Consider the following 16140-nt stretch of genomic DNA (forward strand, 5'->3'; position numbering starts at 1 on the left):
AGGGGACACTCATGCGTAGAAGTGGATGGATGTCCTAGGGTCCACTGGTAACGGTTGCAGGTACTCACCGACCCCTGACGCACTCAGACCAAACTTCGGCAGTCGAGTCCACTTCGGTTTCAGGTACAAATGCAGCAGTTGTGGAGCGCTGCGGCTTTCAGCAGCGAAGTTACAGCGATGATTCCCTGATGGGTCAGTAGCGTTTTCTCCACTCCTGGTGGAAGGATGAAGCCATTTTCACTGTAGCAGGCTTCAGGGTGCAGAGGGGCACAGCAGCAAGGCACCTGCAAAGTTCTTCACCACGGCTGTGCAACACAGTAACCGTGTGTACTCGGTTCTGGCGCTCTGTCTTTATTCCGGACATGAGAATGCCAAGTGTACGAAATTCGGTGCCAGAGTGCCGTGAACAGAGAGCTATCGATGTACCAAGTCTCAAGGGTCTCCTCGAAACGGCGGCGGTGTCAGAGCAAAGGTCCTGCGCAAGCAGGTCCGTCCACTGGTTGGCCCAGGGACACTTCAGAGAAGGCTTACTTGCAGAGTTTGAAGGTGCCGACAATAGTTGGTCCCACTATTCCAATGGGTCGAAACATCTTCACAGACTTAGTTCGATCAGATGCAGAGGCGTCCCCCGGGACAACAGCAGACTCGGGGTGCCAAACCTTCCAGCGGGTCACCAGCGGTTCCTCGACTCGGCTTCTTAGTTTCAGGATACTTGGATCCTATCCGAGGATCAATGAGAACTCAAGAGATCGACCTGGTGTGGGTGTTTGGGGCCTTCTCTTATCCAGAATCTCCTTCGTGATAAAACAAAGAGGACCCAATCAATCAGAGATCTGCTCACATACAGGCACACCACACGTGGACCAATTACGGACCACAGTGGTACCAGTCATTCACAGCACACCAGACTCTCTGGCACCCAGGATGTGTATTGGAACTAGACATTTGAGCCCACATCCTGGAAGCGCGCGCACACACACACACACACACACACACACACACACAAGTCATGCAGAAGCCCACGAAAGCTTGGCGTTTCATGGGAAAATGCATGCCCAAATAAGGACTGACCCGGGTCGGCTCAACCTGGGGAAGTCAAAGGGGCAAGATGGCCAAATGACAAAGAACTTCGTGGCATGGCCATTTTGGAACCATGCCACCTTCCTGTGCCAACCGTGGCAAACGTGGTTTGCATTGTAAAAAAGGGTTTAAAATACAGGAAAAGATAAGCTGCCACGAGCCCTGTCCAAGGCACATCTGCACCTCGAAAGGAAGACCCAAGCGCATTCTACTGTAAGGTACATTGTGCACTTGTTACATGTTGCAGAAAAGTTCAACACTAGAAAGGACTAAGGGAAACAAAGTCTCCCAGTAATGACTGTCTTTAAGGGCATGTCACTTTCCCCATAAAGTGAGCGAAAGGCCAGTGGAGTACAGCTGAAGGCTGTGCTTCACTGGCAGAGTCAGACTATGGTGTTTAAACAGCAGCAACAAGTTGGGGGGTACACAACTGGAGAGAAAATTACACATAAATGGGAATCTCTTGCCTAACATTAGGTTGACAGCAACAGCTACTTCTGACTACCAAGAACCTACGTTGCCATACAAAGAGCTATATGATGTTAATCTGTGCGTTTGGCATTTACTATTATAAAAAGCCACATTATATCTAAAAAGCACCTATATCACAATGGGTCATTTGTAAATGACAATGTTATGGTTTGCAGCTTAAGTGGACTTTAGATGTGTGTCCAGCTATGTAGTAGATCCTCATTCACCAAAGTTATGGCCTGCTTATGGCTATTACCCAACATTCAGGAGTGGCTATGCCAGATACCCAGCAGTTACTTTTAGCTCCTCATCAGAACATCTTTATTTCTATACCTACATGGTTTAACTTTCCATAGAACCATGTTTTGGTAATCTCTTGCCCACCCAACGTCCTCACTTCATCTTCACCAAGTTGATGCTTGTTCAGTTGCTATGCTACTATTTTTTTTATTAAGAAACTGATATAGTTGACAATCAACTTTTTCAATTATAACATTAATTCGTTAACACACGATTCTTATTATCAACGTAGCTGAATAGAATCACTAATAACATACATGTTAGAATAAAATGTTACTTAAAACAGATTTATAATTTTTTTCAAGAACTCACACTATAAATATAAAACGTATAAAATGGACAAAAAGAAAACAAAATACAAGATGTAGGGCGGCGTTAAACAAGCACTTTGTTATCGGCAGATTGGAGATTAAGTTTGACAACAAACTTAACTACATCAATTATCAAGCTGATCTTAGAAACATTAAAAATTTCATTCCACATCTGTTCTTTTGCTAAGATAATTTTGTGCTTAAAATGTTTAAACAAGTGATTTTTCCTTAATTCAGATAAAGATTGGCATTCAAATAATAGATGCATCATGGTTTCTTGTTGAGTATCCAGTTGACAAAATCTGCATGAGGGAGAAACAGTTGTCGTATTATCGTATGATGCCATTTATTGCATTGGTGGGTAGAAGGTTTAATCTAAATCTTATTGTTAAGAACCTGGAAAAGAGAGGAATGCTCTAACAGTGGCTCAGGTCAAAGCACTTGTTTTCCAAGAACAATAAACAAAAACCAAGAGGGAGCAAAAACAGGAGAAGTCAATAAAAAATGCGTTAGTATTTCCCTCCAAAAACGCACTGTATCAGCATACTATCGACAGGAAAGCCCATCAGACATGCAGAAAAACAGTATGAAGAAATACGGTGTAAGCCAAGTCTTACCTCTGGTTTACTCAGACTAGATGAGACTAGTGAACCAGATCCAACATCCAGGTCCCATCGCTTCCTACCATGATTTTCAGGATCCAGTGCGGAAATCCGTCCATCCAATGTACTGATAATCACCAGGGATCTGAAAAATAAAACAAGAATCTCAGCTGGAGTTACATGGCACTTAGATAACCTGTTTTTTGAGGGCATACATAATTCAATGAATGCACTTTATACAGGTGCTGTAAATGTATGGATTGCAAAGAACTAAACCAAAAGTCAACAAGCATTTTACAGCATTACCAGATATACACACACACACACTCTGTTCAACTGCTAGACGATTTGAATGTGGAAGGTTACCTTTGCCATTTGTAGAGGGATATGGAATGGCATTTTAATAGACACATTTTATTGGGATTGAACCTTTTATGATGAATCTGATGATGTCATCACTCCTTTCCCTAGAGGTAGCCTCTCATCATGTGGCCAGGGGACGGCAGTCAATACCCGATCCTGATCCTGGGGTGGCTATGCAAGTGAGGATCACATGGGGAAAGACTTCCTGCACACCCCGCAGAGCCCACCATTGGGTTCGCCCCACCTCACATTGAGTGCAAGGGGAGCAGTGGAAAGATATGCAGTATAAGGACCCCGAAATGTTGACCCGGATCTGCGTTTTTTTCAGACGTCTCGTTTGTTCATGAACCTGGTGCTGGTAAGCCGAGTATATCCCCTTTCTTTTATTCCCTCTCACCTCAGCCAACTGGTGAAGATGCCCCTCTGCTCAAGATGTTGCAGCTTGTCTATCAGTTGTGATCACATTGCCTTTTTGAAATTATCATCCCTGGCTAAAATAGATCGATTCTGCCCCAGTTTTACCAGTAAAATAGTTCAGCCAGTTGAATGCTTGCTGCAGATATCTGCATAAAAGGTCCTGTGAAAAGCTTGAAATCACACTAGGTGTGCACTCAACCCTTCATTCTCAGAGTCCCAAGGATGATCCATTGGGTGGCAGGAAGTTTACTGCAACAGTTAGAATTGTGTGTAATCCAGCAGTGAGTGCTATCTGAAAACGAGATCTTATTTTGAATGAAGTTATTTTCCCCAGTCCGAGACATGTAGATCTGTGGTTTCACTATCAGCATGAAGCTATCGATTGCTGACGCTCTAAATCAATAAGAATACGTTTATATTGTGTTGCATAATCTCATCTGGACAGAGTAGTGCCCCAGGTTGTGGCAATCGTTGCAGGGTCATTTATGCAATTATTCTGGCCCTGGGTAGAGCCAAAAGATAGAGACGATTCATCATTTTCTTGCAATTTTCAGCGTGAAAGTGCAAGTTGGAAAAAATGGCATATTTTATGGGTGCCCAATTTCAAAAGACATTTATTTTGTAATGTATGCATTGTGCATGCAGACAGCAGGTTTTCACTTGCACATTTGAGAACTTGTCTGTTGGCTATTGGAGTGCCAAATCCGACGAGCTAAGCAACCAACTGGCCACTTAGTGAACGCACATGGATGTACTTTATCACAGTGAGAGGGAGACTGGGAGTTTTTCCAACATGTCTGAAGGTCTGAGCCGAGGCCGGCGAATTTCGGAGTACTTGGAAGTGACAGTAGCCCAGTTCGACCGATTTTTCAAAGATACTTCTACGATGGGAAATGCCATTTACTTTCAGGCCAGTCCACCAGTAAATACAGCGGAGAATTGGCCAACAACAGTGGCTGTTTCAATAAATCTGATGTGACAAACAATAACTGATGAGATCACCTGAATACTACTTTTTACATTGTGTCACAATGTCACTTTGAGGTATGATGCTACATAAAACTCAGGGGTGGCAATAACTTCAACCAAGGAGCACATTTAACTAGATCTAGCACACAGTGACGGCTGGCTCCTCACATGCATTGCGGTATACGTATTTAGGGGCAGCTTCTTGTCTTGTAATCGGCAGGCGCACCTGAGAAGGCACAGTGTGCTCGACTTTTAGTTCTAATCCATCAGTCTCCGCATCAGGACTGGCAAATGGACTGACTGTGCCACCCGTTTCTTAAGTAAGCTTTTTTTGACCTCGAGGTGTGTGCGTCTCTCTAACTTTATTCTGATGAATGAATGCAGAAAAACAATGCCCTGTGCAGCACAGTACAACTGAAGCGAGCAGTTGATAACCCAGAAACGGTAGGGCACAGGCACCACATGAAGACAGAACTGTCTAGAGTCACTGCATTGGGGCTTTCACAGCAGGGCCCATCCGACCCTCGGGGGCAGGGGGAAACGATATTCCGGTATTAGGGTTTGTGAACACAAGAGGGCAATCTAGCCAGTATGGCTTGGAGGAGGGTTTGCAGACAAGCACCACACATAAGGTGGCTCCTCTTTTACCGTTAATGCTTCCCATCAGGGAGGTGCGATTCAACTCCCTGTGATGTCAACAGGACGACAACAGGCATGTGGTGGCACTTTTGCCAACCTAATGTTTTTGATTAGCTGAAATCAAGTCATACAATCACATTCAGTGGTATATGTAAATAAGGATTTCAGTAGTGGCAGGGTCAGAAGCACAAATGAAACTACATTAAACAAGCATTGGCAATGCCAACAGTTTGGGATTATGTGAATGCATGGGAAAAGCACTTGCTAGGCACTGCCATAGTGGTATTAATAGTCCATTGATAGTAGCAGGTGAAAAATGTTGCGAGTACCTGGGCATCTAATAGCAGTGCCTGGCAAATGCCTAATACTTGTACACCAGACAAAACTGTATGCTGGTTTATGTATAGCGCTTTGTAGTAAAGTGCTCAATAAATGCCAAATAAATATGGGGTAATCCTGCATTGAAATACTTTGCATCAATGCCCTCTACCAATTCTCATAAAAATAAATAGCACTTACCGAGATGCAGCTGCAGCTTTTCTGCCTGTAGTCTCCGGTCCGCGTCCTCCGAGTCCCGGCACCAATGAAGGAAAAGCCACCCAGTGGTAGCTTTTGTTTACTACAGCTGGCTGGCTTTTCCTTCATTAGTGCCACAAAAGCAAAAGCCAGCACAGGCGGGCATCCATTTCACAGAATGGATGCACCCATGTGCTTGCTTTTGCAAATTTTGAGCTTGAATTGCTAAAAATTTTACATAGGAACTTAAAAAAAGAAAAGCGCGAGTATATTTGTTTTATTATTGGCCATCTTTTTGGGCAATAACATTTTTGGGCGAACCATTCATTTAACCATTCCTTATACCATCCATAATCGTCCTGTTAAACATTTCAACACAATCATTGCTCTGTTGATGATACAAAACAGTTCTCTTATGCTTAATCCCCCATGTCACTCTTCTGAAAGTCTCTTGAGGTAGAGGGCCATTATTACTCAAAATATCTGCAGGATAATCTCTACAAAACACTTTCCAAAAACACCCCCACATCCGACCATTTGGACAAAAGATCTGTCACTACTATGACCTTACTGTCACATGCACATGCAAAATTCAAAGGTCCCAACAAATCAACAGCAATGGTCTCCCTAGGAATTCTTGGCATCTATGGAACCTAGTGGAGTTCACATAATTGACACCTTATCACAGTATTTGCATTCCCTACACTCTAACATGCAACTCTATGAACTCATCCATTTCCGGACACCAACAATCTGTTCTTATTGCAGACTTTGTTCTCGGTATTCCCATGTGTTCCTCATGACCTACATTCACTATCACGTCTCTCATACCATCCGGTACCAATAGCCTCTGTCCTCAGCACACATACTCTTCTTGAACACTCAATTCATTCTTTACACTTTAACATTCTCATCTCCTAGTTACTTCCATCTCTTCTAAATAACTCTCTTTCCATCTGCCCCTTCACTCTTGATATACTTTTTCCTCGCCACAAACTATAACCTGCTCTTCTCTGAGGCAACTGTCAACAGATAAATCTTTAATGTCATCTACCAATACCATTACTCCTCTTTCCTCCTCCTCCTCATCATCATCATCAAATGTGACGGGATTTGTGGATAACCCATCTGCATTTTTATTTCCCATCACATGTTAAACCTCAAAATCTAAAGCATGCACCTTTGTGACCCAATTGATAATCCATCTATATACACCATTTTAACCCCTCTTGTTGAATATGGCAACCAACAGCTTGTGAACGGTTCTCAACATGAAAGGCCTACCATAAAGATACACTTTATTTTTCATAATGGCCCATACCACTTCTTGCTCAATTACTGAATAGCGTGACTCCACATCCTTTATACAAACGCTATGGTATTCTTTCGCCCACAATCACCCTGCATAACAATCGCTCCCAATCCTGAATCACATGCACCATTATGCACTAGGATCTTCGACTCATCATTGAACCCCTTAAGTGTGGGTGCACCTCCGATATCCTCCTTCACTCCATTAAACTCATCACACTCCTTTGACCATTCAAACTTCACACCCTTCTGGGTAAATCTCCTCAAGCTGGTGGTGTTGCTTGACACACCCCTTACAAATTTAGCAGCATATTCTACTAATCCCAAAGAAGATTACACCTCCGTCTTATTCTTAGGCCTCATCATTTCTGTTATGGCTTTAAATGCACAAACCTTTGGTCAGACTCCTCCTCCTGACAAACTCGAGGGGATTGGGTCCTCTGACGTATTCCATATCTATGACAGACTCCCAAAGCAGTACCAATGCAAGGAGGTGGGAAAAGAATTTAGAATACAGAAATTTAGAATGCCCAATCAAATTGCGGAGCAAAGGACTGCGTTGCCAAAGGTCAGATCCTGCCCACGGATGGAATCGAGGGAGTAGTGACGTACAAAAGTATGGACCGAAGCCCAGGTGGCTGCATCACAGATGTTACAAATAGGAACACCCCTCTGTAGGGCAGTAGAGGCAGCCATACCCCTGGCAGAATGGGCCCGCAAGCCGACCGGTGGGTCCTTACCCGCCAAGCAGTAACATTCAGAAACTGCCAGAATAATCCAGCGAGACAAAGTCTGCTTAGTCACAGAGTGTCCCAAACGCTTTCCAGCGTAACCAATGAAGAGTTGATGGTCCACTCTGACCTGGGACATGCGTGAAATATAAAAGCTTAAAGCTCTTCTGGGATCGAGCCTATGGAGCCACTCCTCTTCCTTACTCTCCTCTTCCTTACCAGGATGCGGAGGAGGATAAAATGCCAGAAAAATAACCTTCTGGCCTAAATGAAATTCCGACACCACCTTCGGAAGAAAGGAAGGACGAACTCTAAGGACAACCCTGTCCTTATGAAATACAGTGAAGGGTGGCTTACTGAAAGTGCCTGTAACTCACTCACTCTGCGAGCGGAAGTGACCGCAACCAAAAATACAGTTTTAAGAGTTACCAGTCTCAAAGGGCACGAATGCAAAGGCTCAAACGGAGCACCCGTATAACAAGGGGGGTGGTTACCGCCGTTCAAAAGTTAAGCCATTCTGAAAATGTAGAATGTGATATTTCTAAGGAACTGTAGTGTTAACTAGTAATCACCCTATTCCAAACCTACAAGAACTGAAACATGAACTCGCATTTCTCTATAGATCATAAAGCAAATTAAATCATTCTTTTTGTACCTTTATTACTCAGGGAACATGTATTTATTTACATATGGTAAAAGAGGAAAAGAATCATATTCACATCTTTAAGTAGAACAGACTTTTCATGTTAAACTTTGCCATAGTATATAGAGCAACAAGATTCAGAACAATATTAACCACTAGGATTGTCCATGTAGAAGAAGAGACAAAAATTCTATTATAATCAACATTTGCATTTTAGTTACAGGTATACCTCTTGTACATAAACTTATCTGCAGAGGAGAATGTGTTCTTAATACAGCAAACTGAGCTTATTTTTTCAGCAAAAATCTGCATGTTGATGTTGTTACTGAGGTTTACTGACAGAGCTCTAATCCTATCTAGTAAAATCCAGTTATGTACTCAATAACCCGTTTTAGAAAACATTCATAGTAAGTGAGATGCGTTTTTGTGGGCTCTGTTGTGTACAGAGCTTTGGGGTCGGGGAAAAAAAGAACAAAACCAGAAAATAAGTCAAAATAAACAACCGAGCAAAGTACCCACACTTAACAAAACGTGTGGTAGCCAAGTCTTAATGTTTTATATTGAAGTCTTTTCACATTAATGTAATGGTAGCCAATCCTTGGTCAGGAGTAGTTATGTACTCAGACAAAGTTTATTTGAACTATGCCCTATTGCAGCAGGTGCTGTATCGAAGGGGTGATTTTACAAAAGGGGGGAAGCCATACTGGCGGAACCTAAGGCTTCATACAAAACTGTATAACAAGGGGGGTGGTTACCGCCGTTCAAAAGTTAAGCCATTCTGAAAATGTAGAATGTGATATTTCTAAGGAACTGTAGTGTTAACTAGTAATCACCCTATTCCAAACCTACAAGAACTGAAACATGAACTCGCATTTCTCTATAGATCATAAAGCAAATTAAATCATTCTTTTTGTACCTTTATTACTCAGGGAACATGTATTTATTTACATATGGTAAAAGAGGAAAAGAATCATATTCACATCTTTAAGTAGAACAGACTTTTCATGTTAAACTTTGCCATAGTATATAGAGCAACAAGATTCAGAACAATATTAACCACTAGGATTGTCCATGTAGAAGAAGAGACAAAAATTCTATTATAATCAACATTTGCATTTTAGTTACAGGTATACCTCTTGTACATAAACTTATCTGCAGAGGAGAATGTGTTCTTAATACAGCAAACTGAGCTTATTTTTTCAGCAAAAATCTGCATGTTGATGTTGTTACTGAGGTTTACTGACAGAGCTCTAATCCTATCTAGTAAAATCCAGTTATGTACTCAATAACCCGTTTTAGAAAACATTCATAGTAAGTGAGATGCGTTTTTGTGGGCTCTGTTGTGTACAGAGCTTTGGGGTCGGGGAAAAAAAGAACAAAACCAGAAAATAAGTCAAAATAAACAACCGAGCAAAGTACCCACACTTAACAAAACGTGTGGTAGCCAAGTCTTAATGTTTTATATTGAAGTCTTTTCACATTAATGTAATGGTAGCCAATCCTTGGTCAGGAGTAGTTATGTACTCAGACAAAGTTTATTTGAACTATGCCCTATTGCAGCAGGTGCTGTATCGAAGGGGTGATTTTACAAAAGGGGGGAAGCCATACTGGCGGAACCTAAGGCTTCATACAAAACTGTATAACAAGGGGGGTGGTTACCGCCGTTCAAAAGTTAAGCCATTCTGAAAATGTAGAATGTGATATTTCTAAGGAACTGTAGTGTTAACTAGTAATCACCCTATTCCAAACCTACAAGAACTGAAACATGAACTCGCATTTCTCTATAGATCATAAAGCAAATTAAATCATTCTTTTTGTACCTTTATTACTCAGGGAACATGTATTTATTTACATATGGTAAAAGAGGAAAAGAATCATATTCACATCTTTAAGTAGAACAGACTTTTCATGTTAAACTTTGCCATAGTATATAGAGCAACAAGATTCAGAACAATATTAACCACTAGGATTGTCCATGTAGAAGAAGAGACAAAAATTCTATTATAATCAACATTTGCATTTTAGTTACAGGTATACCTCTTGTACATAAACTTATCTGCAGAGGAGAATGTGTTCTTAATACAGCAAACTGAGCTTATTTTTTCAGCAAAAATCTGCATGTTGATGTTGTTACTGAGGTTTACTGACAGAGCTCTAATCCTATCTAGTAAAATCCAGTTATGTACTCAATAACCCGTTTTAGAAAACATTCATAGTAAGTGAGATGCGTTTTTGTGGGCTCTGTTGTGTACAGAGCTTTGGGGTCGGGGAAAAAAAGAACAAAACCAGAAAATAAGTCAAAATAAACAACCGAGCAAAGTACCCACACTTAACAAAACGTGTGGTAGCCAAGTCTTAATGTTTTATATTGAAGTCTTTTCACATTAATGTAATGGTAGCCAATCCTTGGTCAGGAGTAGTTATGTACTCAGACAAAGTTTATTTGAACTATGCCCTATTGCAGCAGGTGCTGTATCGAAGGGGTGATTTTACAAAAGGGGGGAAGCCATACTGGCGGAACCTAAGGCTTCATACAAAACTGTATAACAAGGGGGGTGGTTACCGCCGTTCAAAAGTTAAGCCATTCTGAAAATGTAGAATGTGATATTTCTAAGGAACTGTAGTGTTAACTAGTAATCACCCTATTCCAAACCTACAAGAACTGAAACATGAACTCGCATTTCTCTATAGATCATAAAGCAAATTAAATCATTCTTTTTGTACCTTTATTACTCAGGGAACATGTATTTATTTACATATGGTAAAAGAGGAAAAGAATCATATTCACATCTTTAAGTAGAACAGACTTTTCATGTTAAACTTTGCCATAGTATATAGAGCAACAAGATTCAGAACAATATTAACCACTAGGATTGTCCATGTAGAAGAAGAGACAAAAATTCTATTATAATCAACATTTGCATTTTAGTTACAGGTATACCTCTTGTACATAAACTTATCTGCAGAGGAGAATGTGTTCTTAATACAGCAAACTGAGCTTATTTTTTCAGCAAAAATCTGCATGTTGATGTTGTTACTGAGGTTTACTGACAGAGCTCTAATCCTATCTAGTAAAATCCAGTTATGTACTCAATAACCCGTTTTAGAAAACATTCTTTTGTGGGCTCTGTTGTGTACAGAGCTTTGGGGTCGGGGAAAAAAAGAACAAAACCAGAAAATAAGTCAAAATAAACAACCGAGCAAAGTACCCACACTTAACAAAACGTGTGGTAGCCAAGTCTTAATGTTTTATATTGAAGTCAAACGGAGCACCCATCAGAAACTTGAGGACAAGGTTCAAATTCCAACCGGGCACCTGGAAAGGTGACGGAGGGAACACATTAGTAAGCCCTTTTAGAAACTGAGAAATTAAAAGGGATTTTAAAATAAGAACACTTCAGATGAGCGCTTAAATATGGACAGCGCCGCCAGGTAACCTTTAACGGTACCCACTTGCAAGCCCCTGAGCGCTAAAGAAAGCAAAAAAGACAGAACCACAGGAATGTCACATGAAAACGGATCCACATTCTTAACCCTGCACCAGTCGCAGAACTTTCTCCAACGGCAACGGTACAGGGACTTTGTTGCGGGCCTTCTGGCCGAAAGCAACACCTCCATCACGTCTTTAGGGAGGTCCCAATCCTTATACCTCAACCTTTCAAAAACCAAGCATGAAGGTTGAGGGATCTGACCTCTGGATGGAGAACCTGACCCCACCCCCCTCCTGTGAGAGCAGATCGTCTAGGTAGGGAAGACCACGTGGAGGGCAGATGGACAAGTCGAGAAGGTCCGGGTACCATGTCCTCCGGGCCCATGCCGGAGCAATGAGAATCATCCAGGAACCGAACCTTTGTAACCTCCGCAGCACATGCGGGATGACGGGGACTGGAGGAAACACGTACAGCAGTGGGAATGACCACTCCACCACAAACGCATCTCCTAAGGCTCCTCTTGGAGGAAATTCCCGCGAGCAGAACCTTTCGCACTTCCGGTTGACACTGGAGGCGAAGAGATCAACTTGAGGGGTCCCCCAAAGGGCGAAGATCTCCAGGAGAATCTCCTGAGCCAACTCCCACTCGTGAGAGATCGCGCTCTGCCTGCTCAGAGCATCCGCCGACTCGTTTTCATCTCCTAGCAGATGAACTGCCGAGATCGAAACTTCCTGCTGGATTGCCCAGAACCAGAGCTGCATCGCCTCCCTGCACAGAGGAAGTGACCCTGCCCCCCCCTTTTTGTTGAGGTAGTGCATGGCCACTGTGTTGTACGTCAGGATCAGGACATTCTTTCCTCGCACAGTCGGCATAAAAGCCTTCAGGGCAAGCCTGACGGCCCTCAGCTCCAACAGATTGATATGGAGTCTGGACTCCGACAGAGACCAACAATCGCCGACTGTCAACTCGTTGGCATGAGCTCCCCATCCCGTGAGGGATGCGTCCGTCACGATCGTCACCTCCGGCCAGGGTAGCCAAAATGGAGCCCCCTTCATCAGATTGCCTTTGACGGCCCACCACAGAAGGTCCTGGGCGACCGAGGACAGCACCTGAACAGGGTCCAACATCCTGCCGGAGGACTGAGACCACTGGATATTGAGTGCCCATTGCAAAGATCTCATCCGTAACCTGGCCTCTGGCACCAGAAGAATGCAGGATGCCATGATGTCGGGCAATCTCAAGAAATCGAACGCTGGGAGACTCTGGGCATGCTGAAACATGTGCACCATCTGCTGAATGTGATGAGCCCTCGACTGGGGAGGAAAACACTGCCCCAGCAACGTGTCGAGCACTGCACCGATGTACTGGAGCCTCTGAGTTGGCGTTAAGTGGGACTTCTTTAAGTTGAGGGAGAAGCCCAGCTGGTGGAGGGAGTGGCAGGTAACGGACAGATGATCCAGGACTTGCTCGGGAGAGCGCGCCCTGATCAACCAATCGTCCAGGTAGGGTTAGACGTGAATCCCCCTTTCCTGAGATGCGCTGCCACCACTACCATGAGCTTGGTGAAGACCCTTGGGGCGGAGGTCAATCCGAACGGCAGGACCCGAAACTGAAAGTGCGAGTCACCAACCGCTAACCTCAGGTACTTCTTGTGCTTTGGATGGATCGGCACATGAAAATAAGCGTCCTTGAGGTCGAGAGACACCAACCAGTCCTGAAGTTGAAGGGCCTGGAGGACTTGAGAAAGAGTAACCATCTTGAACTTGTCCTTCCTGAGGAGTTTGTTCAAACCGCGCAAGTCCATGATGGGTCTCAATCCCCCGCCTTTCTTGGAAATCAAAAAATAAGGGGAATACAATCCCTTATTCCTCTCCACTACAGGCACCAGTTGTATGGCGGCTTTCTCAAGCAGGGCTTGAACCTCCTGCACAAGGAGCGGATCCGGACTCTGCAACAAGAGATTCCCCGGTGTATTGTCATGAGGCCTCTGCCGAAAGGGAAGACAGTAGCCGTGGGCTATGATCTCCAGAACCCACACATCTGAAGTAATGGCACGCCATTCGACAAGATGCTGCGCCAGCCTTCCTCCAAAAGCCGAACCATGGGACATGGCCTCATGACTGAGTTGAAGCGGCTGCGGCGTTGCCTGAGGGCAAAGAGGCAACTGCCCGAGCGGCTTTGGCACCTCGAGTAGCCTGCTTTCCACCTCTGGCACTCCTACGGTGGGTGGCCCCTTTGACTGGCAGCTCCTCTCGCTTTACCAAAGGATGAGTAACAATGAAAGGAACCTCCCCTCCATTGCTGTCTCCTAGGACGAAAAGGTTGGCGAACTGCAGCGCCCAACGACTTTGCTGCAGCTCTGGACGTCTGCAACCTCTCAAGGCTCTCGTCAGCCTTGCTGCCAAAAAGATGTTCACCCTCAAAGGGCATGTTGAGGAGCCGGGCCTGCACATCAGGAGCAAACCCCGACTTCCGCAACCACGGAAACCTGCGTATTATGGTGCTCGCCGCCATGGACCGGCTGACACAATCTGCCATGTCCAAACCCGACTGAATGGCCTCACACATGGCGTCCTTGCCATCCTGGACCATAGCAAGAAAACCATCCTGTTCGTCCCCTTCGGGAATATGTTCAGCTGCTAAGGAAACACTTTCTTCGCCCAACCATCAAAACGCTTGTCGTCCCTATCAGGAGGGATGGTAGGATATGACGCCTGCTTTGCTGGGGCCGTAGCCACCTGCACCACCAAACTCACCGGAGTGGGGTGCTTGGTCAAGTTAGCAGGGGTCGCTAGTGGCTGGGTGGTATTTTCACGGCAAAGACTTGCCCACATGCCGGGAGACTCTCTGGAGCAGTTCAAGCCGCTGCCACCATCCTCTGTAGAGTCATATGGAACGGCAGTACTGGGTCAGTTAGTGGACCTTGGTCGAGGATATCTGTGAGGTCATCCTGAAGAAAATCCCCTGGGGGAGCAGACCACCCCAAGTACTCGGTGACCCTAGACATAAGGCGCCGGTACGAGGAGTCGGCATGGGTGTCAGGCTCAGGCCTTCAAAACACCTCCGGAGAGGTGTCCAGACCACTGGCGTCAGAGAGGTTCAATCTGGCTATGGCCCGAGAGAATCTCATCTGGCACGAGAGAATCTCATCTGGCACCGTATCAGTAACCATGCCATCATCAGAGCTCTCAACCGCCTCCGAAATGTACTCAAGATGGCGGAAAGTGGGCACAGAATGGGGAACAAAGCCATGCTTGACCTCTGCCAGAGCCTTTCTAGGGGGTTCCACCATGCCCCGGGGTACCCCCGTCGAAACAGCCTCGAAAGGCGTTGAGTGAATCATCGTCGACACAGGCCTCGAGGACTTCATCGGAGGCGGAACCTCGAGAGAGTCCCTCGACAACCTCGGCGCCACAGGCGTCAACGTCTTTCTCGAAGACGTCACAGGCTCACACGCTCTCGAGCGCGTTGAGGACCGGGACCTGGAACGGGCATGACTAGAACGATTCCCCTTGCCCGAGCGGGAACGCTCCCGTGAATCGTGCCGACCACCCGAGCCGAGTCTCCGATCATGACCGACCCGACTCGGAGGCGCGGACGGACTAGTGCCCTGCGATTCGAGAATCGCTAGCATTTTCTTACCGAAGGAAGCCCATTCCTCTGGCGTCGCATGTTTGGTGGGATAAGCGACCCGCCGACGGGTGGAGTCCTTGGATGAGGACGGGGAAGGCGACCGATGATGGCGCTTCCGGGAGTGCCTTGAAGAGGCAGGACCCACTCCGGGACCGACACCCACTGGACTTCTGACGACGATGCGGAGAGTCGCCCCTCGAATCATCCGTCGAAAGCCCTGTGGACCTTGACGTCCAGGGCTTGGACACCTTACCGACCAACAGTTTCTTCTTGCGCTCCCGCAAGGCTTTGGACGTAAGCGACTGGCAGTCGACACAATCATCCGTGTCATGGGCCTCCCCGAGGCACCAGAGGCAGGCGTCGTGCAAGTCCGTCACCAACATCTTGGACCCGTAGTCCCCGAACTTCTTGAAGCCTGGACGCGGGGTGGAAGAAGAGGTAGACATCTCAAAAGGACTTGTACCACACAAACAAACAGGTTCGAAGAACCGAAAGAACAGAAACTCCAATGAGTCAAGGCGTGCCGAGATCTCCGAAGCGAACACGTTCACAGAAAAAACTGAACTGAGGCTACGGGTGTCGTGCGTCCTACTTATAACATCCAGTGACGTCGGCCGTTGGAGGAGGTCCTCGAGAGCGGAGTATCGACGCAGACGCCAAAAGATTTTCCGAAACAGCACAGCTGTGGTGATTACTGTCAGATATATGGAATACGTCGGAGGA

General features: G+C 45.2%; 1 protein-coding gene across 4 annotated transcripts in view; it reads right to left on the minus strand.

Moving 5' to 3' along the window:
- EIF2AK3 (eukaryotic translation initiation factor 2 alpha kinase 3) overlaps window positions 1-16140 on the minus strand; it is a 394300-nt gene that overhangs the window by 307823 nt on the left and 70337 nt on the right. For all 4 annotated transcript variants that reach the window (XM_069632207.1, XM_069632205.1, XM_069632206.1 and 1 more), the window contains exon 2: window positions 2780-2909. In XM_069632207.1, the coding sequence (XP_069488308.1) occupies window positions 2780-2909 (130 nt within the window). The remainder of the gene's footprint in view (window positions 1-2779; window positions 2910-16140) is intronic.

Source organism: Ambystoma mexicanum, chromosome 6q, assembly GCF_040938575.1.
Source record: "Ambystoma mexicanum isolate Mex_15411 chromosome 6q, UKY_AmexF1_1, whole genome shotgun sequence".
Classification (NCBI taxonomy): Eukaryota; Metazoa; Chordata; class Amphibia; order Caudata; family Ambystomatidae; genus Ambystoma; species Ambystoma mexicanum.